This window comes from Patella vulgata, chromosome 7 (assembly GCF_932274485.2).
Source record: "Patella vulgata chromosome 7, xgPatVulg1.2, whole genome shotgun sequence".
Classification (NCBI taxonomy): Eukaryota; Metazoa; Mollusca; class Gastropoda; family Patellidae; genus Patella; species Patella vulgata.
This window is the reverse complement of record NC_065885.2, coordinates 16,698,669-16,716,219: the sequence shown is the minus strand read 5'-3', so window position 1 is coordinate 16,716,219 and position 17,551 is coordinate 16,698,669. Positions and strand designations below refer to the sequence as shown.

Sequence of the window (17,551 nt, the reverse complement as noted above, 5' to 3'; positions counted from 1 at the left end):
ACAATACATGTTCAATACAAGTTCAAAAAGAAATGGAAAACTGATGAATCAAAGTAAGAATTCTTTCAAAATTTAATCTCTTTGTTACTACATGGACTTATTTTTTCAGGAATTTATCAAAGTTTACAGATTTCTTCTATACCAAATACATTGCACAAGCAAATTTTTTCCAATTTCTTGCACAGTAACTTAATACGAAATTTGTCCATACCCTAGGTTTAGTACAGTTGGCAAAGAACAAGGGATCAGAAATGGGATCATTGAGATATGATCGGAGCAAATTAGCTCGAAGACCTTTCGGTGGTTCGTTGGTCATCTTGACACCATTCTGTAGAACTGAGACAGGGAAGGCAGGTGATGGGTAACTTGTCAACCATAAACGGAATGTTGGTTGAGTTTTTGTAGCATCTGTAATCACCTGTTTTAAAAAGAGAAAATTTATTATATTTACTACTTTTAAATTAGGATACTTGTGTTGATTTTGTCATGGACCTTATAATACATGTACATGGAGCTTATAATACATGTGCATGGACCTTATAATGTATTACAAGGTCCATGTATTATAAGGTCCATGAATTTGTATATATGTGTGTTCAATTTACAATTGAAGACTCGCTTATTTCGAGATGCTGCGAGAATTACCTTCCTACTCACTGTGTATGTAACTATTTTCTCATCACTTTGAGTGTGCATTTGGATGAATTTGGCACTCTACAAGTGCACATTATGTCATTATTATTATGTGGTAAAACAGGTTATTGTTCTATGGCAAAAACATATCTAACAACTTGATTGTAAAGTATTTATCCATTTAGTATTAAGTAAGGAGGTTACGTTTATTCTTTCTAGAACATGTGATATCATTTCTAATTTATTTGAAGAAATGTTTTAACTAATTTTGTGATCTTACCGATTCACAGATTCTCTCGAGTTCTGGTAACCAGGAAGCAGCCAGATGACAATTCTGTAAAACAACCCATGTTCCATTCTCTAAAGCCTGAAAACATAAACATTTACACTTTGTTAATGTGGAAAATCTGATGAATAGAGATCCATGGAACAATTATATAATTTAAAGGAACATACTAGTATATGTGGAACATACTAAAATATGAAACATCCAGCTGGTTGCCCATCATATTTTGAATCACTTCATTCATACATGAGTTACAAACGAACAAGCCTTCCGCCATGCTGATTTGATGCATCCAATACTTTATCACTAATGCTGTGGTGTTTCTTGCTAATGCTGATAACTTTTGAATGAAGACATAAATAAAGAGTAAAAGTAATGGGACTGGAGTATGATCAATAGGAAGTACATTACTAGTTTTGTTTTTTCCATAACCTTTAATCCAATGAGATATAACATCATATCGGTGTCATTATCACTGTGAATCGTCAAACAGGCACCAGCTTAAACTCAAGTCTGAAAGGAGCTAACTAAAGTGTGAAATTGGGTAATCTGAGATATTATTTCAATTATCGATTAAGCAAGTTTAAAAAAATTAAGTGGAAAATTGGCTATATCTCAACATTGTCTTTATCTACAGATGTAAACAAATTCCAGGGATACATGTCTGGTGATTGATTGTATTGACAGTGTTAGGTGCTCCAAAATAAATGGAAAGTGGCTCAACAAATTTTACCTCTAAAATCATTTTCTCGGCTATGGGACCTTGACCCTGTCCTAGAGATATTGTCTGTAAACCTTTACTACCCATACCTGTAGGAAATTAATTATAATGTAGAGGTATTTAAATATCTAGCATATGTCAGCTGGGTTACTTTCAGATTAAATGAAATACAATCATAAAATAAATACCCACTTCAGTAAATGTATAAAACATGTTTCCAATAAGACTAACAAATAAAATCTTTTGTTTAAAAAAAAAATGATGTGTACGTTTTACGTACAAATCAATTTTAAATAATTTTTTTCATTAAAGAAACCATGAATTGACAATTCATAAAACTTTCTTTTAAAAAATAATTAATTAAACATCTGTTTAGTAATTTCAGTTATAATAAAATCAAATCAACAAAATTTCAAATCATTCACACCAAAAACATCATAGCGGAACAAATTAATAAAATAACATCAACTTTGTTAACACAATAACTTATTAGATATTAAAGGTTAGAAATTAATAAAAGTATCAAAATGTGTGACATTCAATCTGTAATACATTATTAACAATTAATAATAATTTCTTATATCAAATTCTGGTTTGTGGTTTAAAGGTTAAACTTATAACAGAAATTCAATTATAATCATGCTTTATAGCATGCAATAAAACATTTCTTTTTACCAGTTCCATAATAATACTGTTAAGCTAGGCTGTAAATAGAAATGGACAGAAAAGTCACACCAACAAATATATATTAATTAATCCCATTTATTTTCCACTATTGGAACCTTATGTAGGAAACCCAGAATGTGCTATAACCAGGCCTGGAACTGCTGGTACCTGATATTTTTAATTTGGTGCCAGACATGTATTAGAAATATGAACAAAAATACAAAACACAGGCAAATCTGTGACTTATAAAAACACAGGTACCTGCAGAATAGTGCTAGACATAGCCTAGATTTTTACCTGACATTGTCTCTAACAGGAATCTTATTTCCAGGCGTGGCTAGCATACACATAGCCACTGAAAGATTATGAGAAGAAAGAGAGATAGAGACAGCAATGGGGTTTAACATCCACTCAACACAAAGTAGGTAATTTTAGGACTAACAGGTTGAACAGGCGACCCTAATCCTTGTCTTGTACAAGCGGGTAATCGAAACCATGCAACATGACTCAATGACAACCCTTATGATGCAATGCGCATGTGTTAACCATTCGGTCAAATGTCCCCACTGAAAGAAGACTTTATGACATTTATTTGCTTCTGATCTAAAGTTATTGATGAAAGTTAGAAAAAAAAAGTATGATCATACTACCGACCAGGAGCTGACCATTTTTAACCAGCGGCTGCCAGGCAGGATACGCTCACATTTTCGAGAGATGGATAGAGAACAAGCTAAAAAGAAAGTGATTTTTCGTACAATCAGGGGCCATAATTCAGGCAGTTACGGTCCGATATGCGCGAATATCGAAAGGAACCGAGATCTTTGGATTATAAACTTACATTTCAAGTTTCAACAAAATTGGATAAAAATTGTGACCTCTATAGGGTCCACAACCTTGATATACCATATTTTTTACGCTATTTGAGAATGAAGGGCAGCCATTTTGTCTGTCAGTTTTGGGCCGATCTTCACAAAATTCCAACTCAGTCGTCCTTAGGGTCTAACGGTGATATAATAATACGTTTTTTTAAATCGGATAAAAATTATGACCTCTATAGGGTCCACAAGCTAAAATCGCGATTTTGCGTACAATCAGGGGCCATAATTCAGGAAGTTACAGTCCAATATGCGCGAATATCGAAAGGAACCCAGATCTTTGGGTTATAAACTTACATTTCAAGTTTCAACAAAATCGGATAAAAATTGTGACCTCTATTGGGTCCACAACCTTGATTTCCATATTTTTACGCTATTTGAGAACGAGGGGCGGCCATTTTGTCTGTCAGTTTTGGGGTGATTTTCACGACATTCGAACTCAGTCGTCCTTAGGGTGTAATGGTGATATCATAATACGTTTTTTTAAATCGGATAAAAATTATGACCTCTATAGGGTCCACAAGCTAAAAACGCAATTTTTCGTACAATCAGGGGCCATAATTCAGGAAGTTATGGTGCGATATGCGCGAATATTGAAAGGAACCAAGATCTTTGGGTTATAAACTTACATTTCAAGTTTCAACAAAATTGGATAAAAATTGTGACCTCTATAGGGTCCACAACCTTGATATACCATATTTTTACGCTATTTGAGAACGAACGGCGGCCATTTTGTCTGTCAGTTTTAGGCCGATTTCCACGAAATTCGAACTCAGCCGTCCTTTGGGTTTAACGGTGATATAATAATACGTTTTTTTAAATCGGATAAAAATTATGACCTCTATAGGGTCCACAAGCTAAAAACGCAATTTTTCGTATAATCAGGGGCCATAATTCAGGAAGTTACGGTCCGGTATGCGCGAATATTGAAAGAAACCCAGATCTTTGGGTTATAAACTTACATTTCAAGTTTCAACAAAATCGGATAAAAATTGTGACCTCTATAGGGTCCACAACCTTGATATACCATATTTTTACGCTATTTGAGAACGAACGGCGGCCATTTTGTCTGTCAGTTTTGGGCCGATTTTCACGAAATTCGAACTCAGCCGTCCTTTGGGTTTAACGGTGATAATATAATAATACGTTTTTTTAAATCGGATAAAAACTATGACCTCTATAGGGTCCACAAGCTAAAAATGCAATTTTTCGTACCATCAGAGGCCATAATTCAGGAAGTTACGTTCCGATATGCACGATTATCGAAATGAACCGAGATCTTTGGGTTATAATCATACATTTCAAATTTAAACCAAATCGGATAAAAATTGTGACCTCTACTGTGTTCACAAGCTAAAAACGTGATTTTTCGCACACAATCAGGGGCCATAATCCATGAAGTTACAGTCCGATAAATGCCAATATCGAAAGGAACCGAGATCTTAGGGTGATAAACCTATATATGAAGTGTCATTAAAATCGGATAAAAATTGTGACCTGTAGACTGTTCACAAACAATTGTGGACGGACGTCCGGACGGAAGAACGGACAGGGGCGACGACAATATACGTCCACATGAAAATGTGGGCGTATAAAAATCTAATTGACCAAATCCTTACAGAATTGTTCAAAGAACAAGAATGCAAATTTTCATATCGATCAGATTTGAAATGACAGAGCCTTATGCTTTTTCGAAGAGTGTTACCCCAAGAAGAAGATGAAGAAGAAGATGAATAGCAGTTAGCGACCAGTTCCTGGTCCAAATATCTTTACAATTTAACCATCAGGAATATTAAAATTATATGATTATAAAACTAAAATAATGTTGAAGCATTTAGCCTGGTTTCATCTATAATCTATGCAAATAAAAATAAACGGACTAAACTAATGGAAAATTAAAATAATAAATTGGGTAATATGGAACAAAGCAAAGCTTTTTTGGGCTTTTTATAGACTTTGTCAGGGTTAAAAGAAATCTGTTACAATCTGCTTTTAAAGAAATGATATAAAATATACATGAAATTGTAAAAAATATTTTTATTACATTTTTAAAATGACATCTGAAATTGAAATGTTAAATAAAATAATTTTGAAAAAAGCTAGCGTTTAGCATAATATAATATATGCTATTTTTAGAAGCAATCTACGAGTTGTCTTAGATTATCGTCATACGCTTTGCTTCTTCTTCTGGGTCATCAACTGGTAATATTGACATTCTACGACTAGCTTGACGTACAGGCTTCTTCTTGATTTTCTTGGCTTTTTGCACAATTCCTACATTGCGATAAGATTTGTATTATTCTTGCAATGTACAGTGTCACAAATTTTGTTTAGGAATCTTAAATGGTTTCAGTCTGTGGATTTAGTGTTTTTGTTCTGGTTTCCTTAACTACACTAGTCATAGAACTAGTATATGGTACTTAAAGTTATTCATGTGACTTTGTTTGAGGTAGGGATGCTGTTGCAACCATATATGCCGGACATGTCCAACATGAGTTAGCAAACGTCCAGCTGAGAATATACTGAATGGACATCAAGATATGGTGAATCATATTCAAAATTCCAAAAAATAATGACTGTACGGTTTGAGGTGCTAGAGGGAGTAATAGTTTTGGGCAATTCAAATGTCAGTGGGCTAATAGCATATTAATGAACAAAACTATAACAACCTACTGATAAATAGCAATTTTGCTTTAAAAAATGATCAAATTCGAATGATAAACAATGCTTCAGTTCTCTTCTATCATTAATTTAGCCAGCTCACCATAATGCTAAACTCAAAACTGAATCAACTACAACCAATAATAAAATAACTATCAAAATCATTTTTTTAAAAATAGCAATCTACAGCAAATCAAAAACACTAACATCACATAAATTCTTTACTATCTAGCCAGCAAAATGCCAAACAATTATAAAATACATACTTCAACTTCCGTACTCACAGTTTATTTTTTTTTAAAAAATACTTTTCAAGTAAAATTTAAGCAAATTTTTAACCAAACGATGATTTTTTAAAACAAATATAAAAATTTGTAGAGTATATAAAATTACCTTTTTCTTCTGCAAATCGATACAAGCCAGCCATTGGATCTGCTCCGGGAGACAGAACAAAGATGAGAGGAGAGAAACAATTTGAATCTTGGTAACAAAGTGATAGGTCAAAGGTCGGTGGTTCTATATACAACTGACCCATTCTATCAGCTATATATCTCTGTATGGCTGGCACCATCTAAAAACAAAATTGTTTAATATATCTATTTTTCAATAAAAAAATGGGTTGGGAGAAGCATATATGATCGCACTGCCAGGCGAGGCATGCACCTCCGCAGTATCGGGAGATACCTGTATCACTATAATGTCAAGAGATATATGCATCACTTTGATGTATCACTGGAATATCAGATAACAATTGCATCAGTGCAATGTCAGTTCATACAGTTATATCGGTACCATGTCAGGAGGCACATGAAAGATGGAAAAGCAGTATTGTGATGTACCACTGCATAGCCAGATAACCTCTGCTCACTACAGCGTTAAAAAATACAGTTATCGGTGCAATGTACAGAGGCACATACAGGATTTATATGCAGTAGTGTGATGTCAGTAGATACACCATAATAACTGAAGACACATGTCAATGGATATCTGTATTATTGCACTTAATCATTTAATAGTTTTCAATATTAATGTTTTACAATTTCAAGATAAAACATTTCATATTTATGAAGTCCACAACCCAACATTTCATCAATATTAATGTTTTACAATTTGAAGATAAAACATTTCCTATTTATGAAGTCCACAACCCAACATTTCATCAATAACCCTTATTTTTCAATGATATTTTGAATTTTTACAACAAAGTAAGAAATATTTTTAGTCAATGTCTAATTATGTTATTTCTATTTGGTCAGAAAATTTGACAAACCTTATCTGGTCTGAGACAGCGTAATACTATCAACTCTTCTAGATCAGTTAATTTATCACACCATGGTGTTGGTAAGGTCTCTGTGTGAGGTGTGGCTGAATCATAAATCATCTTCCAGTCATCAATCTGCAGCAGAAACATAATCATTTTATAACAACTCACCCACCAAACATGTTACATTGTTGACCAGGAGTACAAGAGAAGTGGTTTGTTGGCCAAGTGGTCTAATGCATGCAGTTTAGATCATAAGGTCTGTCATTGAGTCAAGTGATGTCATTTCAACCAAAGCTTAACCTCAAGAGTTTTCTCTGAGACCTCTGGTTTCTTCCTACTGCTAGAGATTCCTGCGTGCAAGAGATCATCCTCCCTCACAGATAAAAGAAGTGATATAGAGGCAATGATACCCCCACCCCAAACAAAAAATATAGACAACTCATCAACGCCACTTCACAAACTACCAGAAAATTTTACATTCTCAGATATATTAGGCAATTTCAAAAAAAGGAGAAATACCTGTTTTTGAAAATGATCCATGAATCCCTTAAATGCTGGAAGTGAAGAAGCACGAACAATCTCAGCCCAGGATTTATCAGCTAACCAGGAGGCAGCAGGATTTGGGAAGGGGTTCTCTAAAGCCACACCTCCTGTTAGTAAAAACCTCCAGTCCTGGTCATCTATATCACCTCTAAATAAAAACATTTTAAAATATAATTTAAAGGAAAAATTACTCTTAGTACCACTAATGACTTCTACGTGCTAAGTGAATTATTGAAATATAATTGAACCATGTTAGTACTGAAATGATTTAGTTTGTGTCTAGTGGACTTTAAACTCCATTTGTCTCTCTATTGATTTTTCATGGTAATCCCACTTTTATCACCAAAAGATCAATGTTATAAATCTGACATCTTACCTCCCTTTCTCTAAACCAATGCACAGTAAAAAGGAAAAGAGCAATTTATCCTTCTCAAACAAAGAGCGGCAGACATTTTTATAAATACTGTAGGTCAGATGTTCTCGTAAATTATTTATTCTTTCCCACAATTCATCTGATTTATCGCTGTTGATGATTGACTGAAAAAAATAGAATATGTATATGAACTTATAATGGTTTTTATAAATAATTTGTATTGTCATTTCAATCAATGGCATAGGCTTAACTGAAATACTGTGCCCATTAAAAAGGGGCAGGACAACTTAAAAACACTATGTTTTCCACTCGGCAAACATCGGCAGATTCCGGTACCCTACATCTAGCCTAGGCTGTATGACGGTTATTGATATGTACCTACGCCTATACAACAGCGATGCAGCACCAGTTTACTTATTAGGAAAAGTTGCCGCTTTTAGAAAGAAGTTCTTACAATTACCTCGTTCCAAGAGTGTGTAGAATATTCAGTGCAAACTTGTCATTGTCTAAAGAAAATCGGATAAACTTGAGAGAAAAACAGCTTCATACTTCGAAATCTTTGTATGATAAAACATTCTTCAAAGGCGTCGTCATGGGCAACGCCATTGGTAATCTGGGAACTTGAAAGTAGTTTCAATGGCGGACTTCGGCATACAGCCGAGGCTAGATGTAGGGTACTGGAATCTGCTGAGGTTAGCCGAGTGTATTTTTTCTGCATAAAGTTGGGCTCTAATTATTGTTTTTGTATTCCATGCACCAGAAATCACCACAGACACAGTCATTTAGTGATTTTGTCAAAATTTTCTTACCGAAAAGAACCCTCTCCCCTTACACATGTCCCCTCGGCCCTCAAAAAATCCTGGCAACGCACCTGGGCTAAAGATAATATTTGCTTGTAAATATATCTTACCTGATGATATAAGTTTATAAACCATGTTAATGAATACTGGTACATAGGATCTATATTAGCGAGATCCGAGATGGTAAAAAATAAAATACTTCCATGATGAGCAACCTACAACAGAAAACAATTTATAACGTCTGAATTAATAGAAAACATGTTATCAAATCATCACATCATGGTTTATGGACCAGGAACAGATCCCCATCTTGATGTTATTGGGGTTGACACTCTGTGAAAAAGCCTGAGGGTCCACTAATTTATGTACGATCGACAATTCTGCATCGATTGACAGATTTCGATTTTTGATATGACACAATTCCAAGATGGCTTTGATGACATCACACTTGGTTCCTGGCCCATAGTATACCTGTACTAGTTTCTTTAATGTATCCTGGAGGTCGGGTGTTCGATCCCTGCATTGGCCGAGAAAGTTCATCCAGATTTTCCGACGTGGTTTCCCCTTGTCAGTGGTGCAGAACGGAGGGCCTGACAAAGACAGCTGTCTAGTCCTTCGGATATATATTGGGCCCGTGTATATATTGGAATGCACGTAAAAGATCCCCTGGCAGTTGGAATTTGATACAAGAGTAGGCGATAGTGCCGCTGCCCGGGCAAAATTTCCCTCATAGCACACTGTATGGCATATGCCGATTTTCATTAGCCCAGGTTAGGAGCAGAACAGTAGGACATTAAACCCCATTTCATTTCATTTCATTTCTTTAATGTATAGAATTTAACCACTTATAAAGTATAGAATGTTCTCTTCCAGCTTTATTTCACTATGCAACAGATGTGATATGTAACACTGTGTAAGGAACAAATCAATTACAAATGGTAAAATTATCCAGTACTTACAGGTTTATAGCCATTTCTAACGCCATCAATTTCTGATTCTGTTTGGGAAGCTATTTGTTGTTTCTGTGAAATTTCTTCTGATAAAACTTTACTAGATGATAAAATATTGATAGCTGTTTCATCCTCTAAAATATTACCCTATAATAAGAAAAAATAAATGTTGACATAAATACAATTTAAATTTGAACTTCATTTTTGTCTGCTGGCTAAGACCAATTGGTAGGCCTATATGTGATCAGCTTTGAAACATATGTTGCAGTCCACTTATTTGAGATACAGCAAGAAACATGCAAAAAAAAAATGCCTTTTTTTCTGAAATGGTAACTATATTTTGCATTACAAAGTTTACTCCATGTCACCCCCAATGGCCAAAACTTCAAGAGAAATGCACAAAAAATGCTTTTCTGTGAGTCTACAAGATGTTGTTTCTCTGTGATGAGTCTCCAGGATGTTGTTTGTGTGTTGTTTCTCAGTGATGAGTTTACAGGATGTTGTTTGTGTTTTGTTTCTCCGTGATGAGTCTCTAGGATTTTGTTTGTGTGTTATTTTTCTGTGATGAATCTCCAAGATGTTGTTTGTGTGTAATGTAATGTTTCTCAAGGATGTTGTTTGTGTGTTGATTCTCTTTGGGGAGTCTCCAGGATTTTGTTTGTGGTTTGTTTCTCAGCAATGATTCTCTAGGATTTTGTTTGTGTGTTATTTTTTTCTGATGAGTCTCCAGGATGTTGTTTGTGTGTAATGTAATTTTTCTCAGGGATGTTGTTTGTGTGTTGATTCTCTTTGATGAGTCTCCAGGATTTTGTTTGTGGTTTGATTCTCAGCAATGATTTTCTAGGATTTTGTTTGTGTGTTATTTTTTCCTGATGAGTCTCCGGGATGTTGTTTGTATACGATTTTCTGTGATGAGTCTCCAGGATGTTGTTTGAGTGTTGATTCTCTGTGATGAGTCTCCAGGATGTTGTTTGTTAATGTTTTTTCTGTGATGGGTCTCTAGGATTCTGCTTATGTGTTTTTTTCTCGGTGCATCTCCATGTCCATTTGAGGTACAATCTCAGTCAGAAGAATCAGATGAAAGGTCTGAAACTTACCAACTTCACTTTATTAATATTGACATACCTGAGATGAGGAGAGAACTTCTAGAATTTTATCTTCAATTTCCTTTAATTGTCTTTTATTATAAGCACTTTCTACAATCAATTGATTTTTCTTTTCTTCTAATTCTGGTTTTTCCTTGGCTGCTACAATACCTAGTAACTGATCCTGTAGACCAAGTGGTGTGATCATAAAATTTAACAATGTTACCTGAAACAAACATGACTAGTTATATCATTTGAAAAAGATGATAAAATATCTGGCAAATCCAGCAAAATTTTTGAATTTAAAAGGGATAATGGAATGGTTTTTTTTTCATCAACTGTGTGCTATGAGGGAAATTTTGTCCACACAATGTTGTTTTCACATAATTTTCATCGAATTCCAACAGTCAAGGGTTCTTTTACATTATTGCCAGGACCTCCATCATGCACCAATGATAAGGAGAAACCATGCCGTAATATCCTGAGGACCAAATCCAGGACCTCTGTGACATCACGGCTTACTCACTGAGCCACCCCTTAAAGCGAAGGCTATGGTTTATTGATTGAACAGAAAATAGATTAAAACATCAGTTAGAAGAGAAATACCAACCTTCACAGAAACTTCAGGTAAATAATGTGGATTCCTAAGTCTTGTTGTGATATAGAACTGGAAGCCCTGACTGTACTCTATGATATGTTCACCTAGACGTATATAATCTATATTATTCTGAAACAAATAATTTATGCTTTTAGCCTGAAGCATTACAATATATGAGCAGCCGATGAGGCAATAATAATTTATATAACTAAAGCTTTGAAAGCGTAATATATAGCCAGCCATAAGCAAAATATAAGAAAATACTACATTGCTACTTACTCTTTAATATTTCTCAATATGAGGCCAAACCAATTGTAGTTTTTAATAAATATTGTTTTGTTAAAATTACAAAACTTAATAATTTAAAGCTTTTTGTTTTTAAATCATTTTTTGATAGGTGTTTCCAGAAAATCAAATGTAAATTGGTGTGAACAATGTGGAGTCTAAAATGTTCCAATCTGACCAGATCTGTTCTTAGATATGGATCTTATATTGTATCATACAGTCAATAATACTGATCAATACATACAACACAAATCAGTAAACTTTCTAGCAAATTTCTCTTGGTGACTTAACCCGTTAAGGGTGACGTTTTTAAAACGTTAACTACCCCCTATTGTGTAATTAATTTGACGAAATGACGAAGAACTATGTACTATGTTCTAAGATTAGGTTGGGGAAATTACCTCCAAGGCATTATATTATGCCCTACACACAGTGAGTGGCAGTTGTCCAGGACATAATATAACGTCCTACACAAGCTGCGATCGTGGGGGAATTCCCAAGGGATTCCCCAAAGTGACGAACTATGTTCTAAGAATATGTTGGGGAAAATAACTCCAAGGCGTTATATTATGCCCTACACAGTGAGTGGCAGTTGTCCAGGAGGTTATATAACGACCTACGCACTTAACAGGTTAATTACTATGGATATTACCATATATGGTGGATGCAGAAAGTGAACGAGAAAAATGTCAGTGATAAAAAGAATTAATAGTACCATGATTAAATTGTGGATTGATGATTAGATTGATGATTAAATTGTGGATTGAGGATTAAATTGTGGATTGAGGATTAAATTGTGGATCATACAGGTTGCTACTTATGATGTGATAAATGCCTTTAAAAACTGGAAAAAGAAATCCAAGTGCAGAATGGTAAAAAGGGGTGTTTCAAATTATTTGGAGATTTCAACTTAAAGAAGGAAACAATAAGGGATAAACAATTTTGTTAGTTGATATTCTTGATACTGGTAATATGACTGTGCTATATGATTTATAGGCTAAATACTTGTATTGTTGTTTAACATACGGGCAGCCAATCGAACAGAAATATAAATATCCATTTGACAGAGTAAATACACTGTTTTATTTCTATGCAGTGTCAAATGCAAAATTTCAACAATGAGTCCAAACAAATATTCCGTGGAACTGGGTGGGTTGGTTGAATGATACTGCAGATAGAAAATCATAAATTAAATGTCAGTAATTTACTATTTAAAATTGTTTATTTGGGAAATATGTCATCATTTTCTCACTGCATGTGGGTGGGACGAGATCTATTCGCGGGTTATTCATTTGGACGCTAGTGTTGAAATTTTGAGATAGTCCCTAAAAATAATAGAATTTTACCTTGATCTGTTAGATAGTAAGGTTAAATAGAAGCAGTGTGCAATAATAATATATGTTTTATTTTTTGATTATATCACCTGGGTATGGGTATTTTATTAGTTGGTTACCTGCTTTATGGGGGGGGGGGAAATAATATGGTTGTTATGGTATATAATGTAGGATAAATGCTGAATATTTCCGATTAAGACAAAGTGAGATTTCAATGAAGAAGGGGGTATGGGGTATTTTGTTAGTTGCTTATTTTTTGTTGATAATATGGTTGTTATGGTATATAGGATAAATATTGAATATTGAGATTTCCATGAAGAAGGGTATGAGGTATTTTTTTAGTTGGTGATAATATACATGTATAGGTATTGATAAATATTTACAACATTAAATACATTACACTATGACTACTTACTTGACCTGGCTTTAAAAAACAAACATTAACATTAGTCTGTTGAATTAGGTATTTCATTCAAATGTAAAATTATTTGTTTAAAAAACACATTTAAGGATAAAATGAGAGAGACAAATGGGGTTTTAACGTCCACTCAACACAAACTTGGTCATTTCGGGACTAACATATGGTTCAATTTTATTTCAATAATTTGCTTGCGCGTAGGGGTCTTTAGCATTAGGAGGAAACCGGAGGACCAGTTTGGACAGGTGACCCTCCTCCTTGTCACGTACAAGTGGGGAATCGAAACCATGCCAAGTGACTCAATGACAGACCTTCTGATCCAACGTACTTTTATTGTCTGCAGAGGATGCCAAATCTTGTGAAATACACAACAGAATTGAACCATATTTGGATTCAATCAGATATTAAAAAATGGCCGATCAAAAGACTAGACTACTTATAGGTGGCACTGGCTTGTTTATTTTGTCTGCAGAGGATATGATTGACAGCAAGATCTTAAATTTATTAAGTTTAAATACTACAGTTACCAAATACTAAAATATGCACATTAAAATTCACAATTATTTTCATGTCATCATATACTGAAATGTCCAAATACTAAAATAGCTTATTAAAATGTCATCAAATACTAAAATAGCTACACTAAAATGTCATCAAATACTAAAATAACTACATTAAAATTTGCAACTATTTTCAAGTAGTCAAATACTAAAATAGCTACATTAAATACTCATGTTGTTAAATACTAATGTTGTTAAACTAACCTGTTTAAAAGTCTGTTTGAGTAAAATTGGTTCTAAAATTGGGTCAAGTTCTTCTCCTACATTCTCCAGTAAACATGGATTACCAAACTAAAATAAAAAATTAAATATAATCATTTCTGGTGATTCTTATGTTCTATGACCCATTTCAGAAACAGAGGTTTTAAACCTTAACTTTAACAAGTTATACCATATGTATAGGAGTATAACATTACACTGTCAGTATCCCGAACAAATTCAGTATCCAAACTGAAGACTTATTGGGTCTCCCTTGGATTTCATCAGTGAGCCGAGGTGACTCAGTAAGTAAGATACTGACTCGCTAAACAAGCGGTCTCGGGTTTGCTTTCAGTGTTGGCCGAGAAAGCCCTGGATTTTCCGGACTGGTTTCCCCCTTGCTAATGGCCCAGTTGGTGTAGAAAAGTAGGACGTTAAACCCCATTTTATCATGAATGTGATCAAAATATATTACCCAATGTTTACCTGTAAACAGTTTTCTAGACATCTGATATAGTTGGGATCATTTGGTTTAACTATTTCTAATTTATTCGCCTTTTCCATATTCTTTATCCATTTATTGGCCTGACCTTGTGGGTCAATCATTAAAGGCCAACGATTGGCTGACATCACAATTATAGCGTTATCTGTTGAATAACTGGAAGAAAACACAAAGGCAGAATGAATTAATATTATAAATATCATATCATTTTTCTGTTTATTAATTGTTTCAAAACTGGGGAAATTTTTCTAATAAATATTTATGGAACTGGAAATCTTTAAGTGGCTGGTAGCAGGTCTTTCTATGGACCTGAAATGTTATATAAACTATTAAATAGACATTTATTAACATTAAAAGACCTTAATCAACTCTCGATGCGATCTTATGTGTCGGATTTTCATTGGATTTGAACCTGATTTGCTGCTCAATGCTCATCAATGATTTAATCCAAAAATGGATAATCGAGACTATGTTTTTTATCGTACCGACTTTAGTAATGATGAACAAGGCTAGGCCTAAAATTTAAACGCTAATGAAAGTTTCAGCATATTCCCTCTATATTATCTAATTATAGTGAGAACTGCCAGCAATTTATCTAATCTTCAATAATGTCCCTTTAATATATCATTAAATTCTATCATTGTATAAAAATATAACTTACTTATCTACAGGTAGACCAGCTATTTGCCAGTCACGAATCTGAACCGGATCACCTAGTGTTCTATTTAATGAAAATATCTCTGATACAGGTATACCTTTATCTTTACACATAGAATACCATTCCTTTATAGCAGTCTACAATCAAATATTATTTGTAAAGTAAGGGTCATTGACAATTACAGCACTACTATGAAATAATATTGTGTCTTTCTTAAAATTAGAACAAGGAATAGGGAGCCAAGGAGCCACGGTGGCTAAGTGGGTAAGACGATGTCTCACATGTTCGATCCCTTCATTGGCAGAGAAAGTTCATCGGGATATTCCGACGTGGTTTCCCCTGATGATGGAGGGCCTGACAAGGACAGCTGTCTAGTTGTTCAGATGGGACAGAGGTTCTGTGTATACATTGATGTGCACATGAAAGATCACTTGGCCGTTGGAATTCAATATAAGAGTAGGCCAGAGTACCGCTGCCCAGGCAAAATTTCCCTTATAGTACACTGTATGGGGTATGTCCGTCTTCATTAGCTTAGCCAGAGCAGAACAGTAGAACGTTAAACCCCATTTCATTTCATTTCATTTCAGAACATGGAATAATCCTTGCTGAACAGAAGTACAGACTGTATGCAGAAAAATAACCCCAGATTTTCTATTTTTGTCTACTCTCTCTGTATGCATCAGCTTTTTGATCCATCTTGTCCAGCCTTTGCTACTCTGTTAGGGGAGTATTGCCGATTCCCTGCTTGAACAAATAAGATCTTCACATTGGTGTAGTCAGACGACTAAGAAGCTCAGACCATAATCAAATATTTCGTTTCTTGAATAATACAATCTTAGGGTCTCAGCAGGGGGGAATGTCATGACAATTTGATAAATTGTGTTTTATCTGACAAAATGCAGGAATTAATACAATGACACTCTGTTTAGCAAAATTAATATAAAAATAATCTAGCCTACCTGTCTATAGTCAAGAATAAAAGGTCCTAAATAGGCAACAACACTGGCAGATAGTAAAACATCTCCAACTATATTCATATATGTTTCTGTTAACGTTTCGACATTCTGCATACAAAAAAAAATATAATAATCAAAATATAAATAAACCATTAAATCAAAATAATAGTTTGTGATAATAATGGGGCTTTTTAAAGGATACATTGGAAGCTAAAAATCACGAAAGTCTTTACCTGTGTCCATCGAACTTTTTCACCTCCTAAACCACTTATCAACTTTTCTGCTCTTTCTATCTTTATTTTAGTTAATTCTATATTCTCTTCTAGATTCTACAAAATATAAATCATTATAAAATCAATTTACCTGATATCTAATCATCCATTCTTAGAACACCACTTTTGATTAGGAATTTTACATAATCAGCAGTTTTTGTTATACTCTTATAGCTTTGCTGATGTTATAACATTATAAGTGCCTACCGGTATTCAGTCAGCTTTATGTAAATTATTCACAAAGCCCTACAACCTAGCACACACAGTATTTTCTTTTGCAATTTTTAAGCGATTTTTAATTGTCAACATATTGCTAAAAACAATTAAAAACGTCTCATGTGCATGTCTTTGCAACAGCAAAGGATATCGGCTCTTTTGATTGTCAGATCAGCACAAGATAAAATATCATGTGATCTCACAAAATGCTGGTATGCAGATTTGTGAAAACGTAACACCTAACACCCTTGCCCACCAACTGCATGTAGGCTTACACATATCTCTGGGAATTCAACAGCATTGCTAGTTGCCTAAAAATCGTGTATGGGAGCTAGATTTTATACTGTTATTTTTAAATGAATATTATACTTACTGTTTTTTCTGTTTGTTTTTGAGCCAGATGATCATTCAATGTTTGTAATTTGTCTGTAACTTGTTTTAATTCAGCCTGGGTTTGATGTAACTTGGCCATTTGTTCTGATAAAACTCCTTCAGCTGTGGCTAGACTCTTCTGTTTTGGCGCCACTACCTGAATTAAATAATATACATCAATGAATGTGCTTATTTAGTCACATCGTCTTACACTTGCATATAATTTTCTATAGGATTTTAAGTAGACTGATTTACATATTTGATACAATCACATGATTTTTTGGATGTATAGAATTAAATTTCTGTACGGTTAAATATAATCAAA

General features: G+C 34.1%; 1 protein-coding gene across 1 annotated transcript in view; it reads right to left on the bottom strand.

Moving 5' to 3' along the window:
- LOC126827067 (dynein axonemal heavy chain 3) overlaps nucleotides 1-17,551 on the bottom strand; it is a 63,467-nt gene that overhangs the window by 8,359 nt on the left and 37,557 nt on the right. The window contains exons 51-67 of the mRNA XM_056102208.1: nucleotides 17,228-17,383; nucleotides 16,600-16,695; nucleotides 16,370-16,474; nucleotides 15,414-15,547; nucleotides 14,737-14,908; nucleotides 14,257-14,343; nucleotides 11,468-11,584; nucleotides 10,898-11,083; nucleotides 9,782-9,919; nucleotides 8,933-9,037; nucleotides 8,026-8,186; nucleotides 7,626-7,797; nucleotides 7,113-7,238; nucleotides 6,236-6,413; nucleotides 1,653-1,729; nucleotides 914-1,000; nucleotides 212-418 (exon numbers count right to left, since the gene is read on the bottom strand). Coding sequence (XP_055958183.1) covers nucleotides 212-418; nucleotides 914-1,000; nucleotides 1,653-1,729; nucleotides 6,236-6,413; nucleotides 7,113-7,238; nucleotides 7,626-7,797; nucleotides 8,026-8,186; nucleotides 8,933-9,037; nucleotides 9,782-9,919; nucleotides 10,898-11,083; nucleotides 11,468-11,584; nucleotides 14,257-14,343; nucleotides 14,737-14,908; nucleotides 15,414-15,547; nucleotides 16,370-16,474; nucleotides 16,600-16,695; nucleotides 17,228-17,383 — 2,304 coding nt within the window. The remainder of the gene's footprint in view (nucleotides 1-211; nucleotides 419-913; nucleotides 1,001-1,652; nucleotides 1,730-6,235; nucleotides 6,414-7,112; nucleotides 7,239-7,625; nucleotides 7,798-8,025; nucleotides 8,187-8,932; nucleotides 9,038-9,781; nucleotides 9,920-10,897; nucleotides 11,084-11,467; nucleotides 11,585-14,256; nucleotides 14,344-14,736; nucleotides 14,909-15,413; nucleotides 15,548-16,369; nucleotides 16,475-16,599; nucleotides 16,696-17,227; nucleotides 17,384-17,551) is intronic.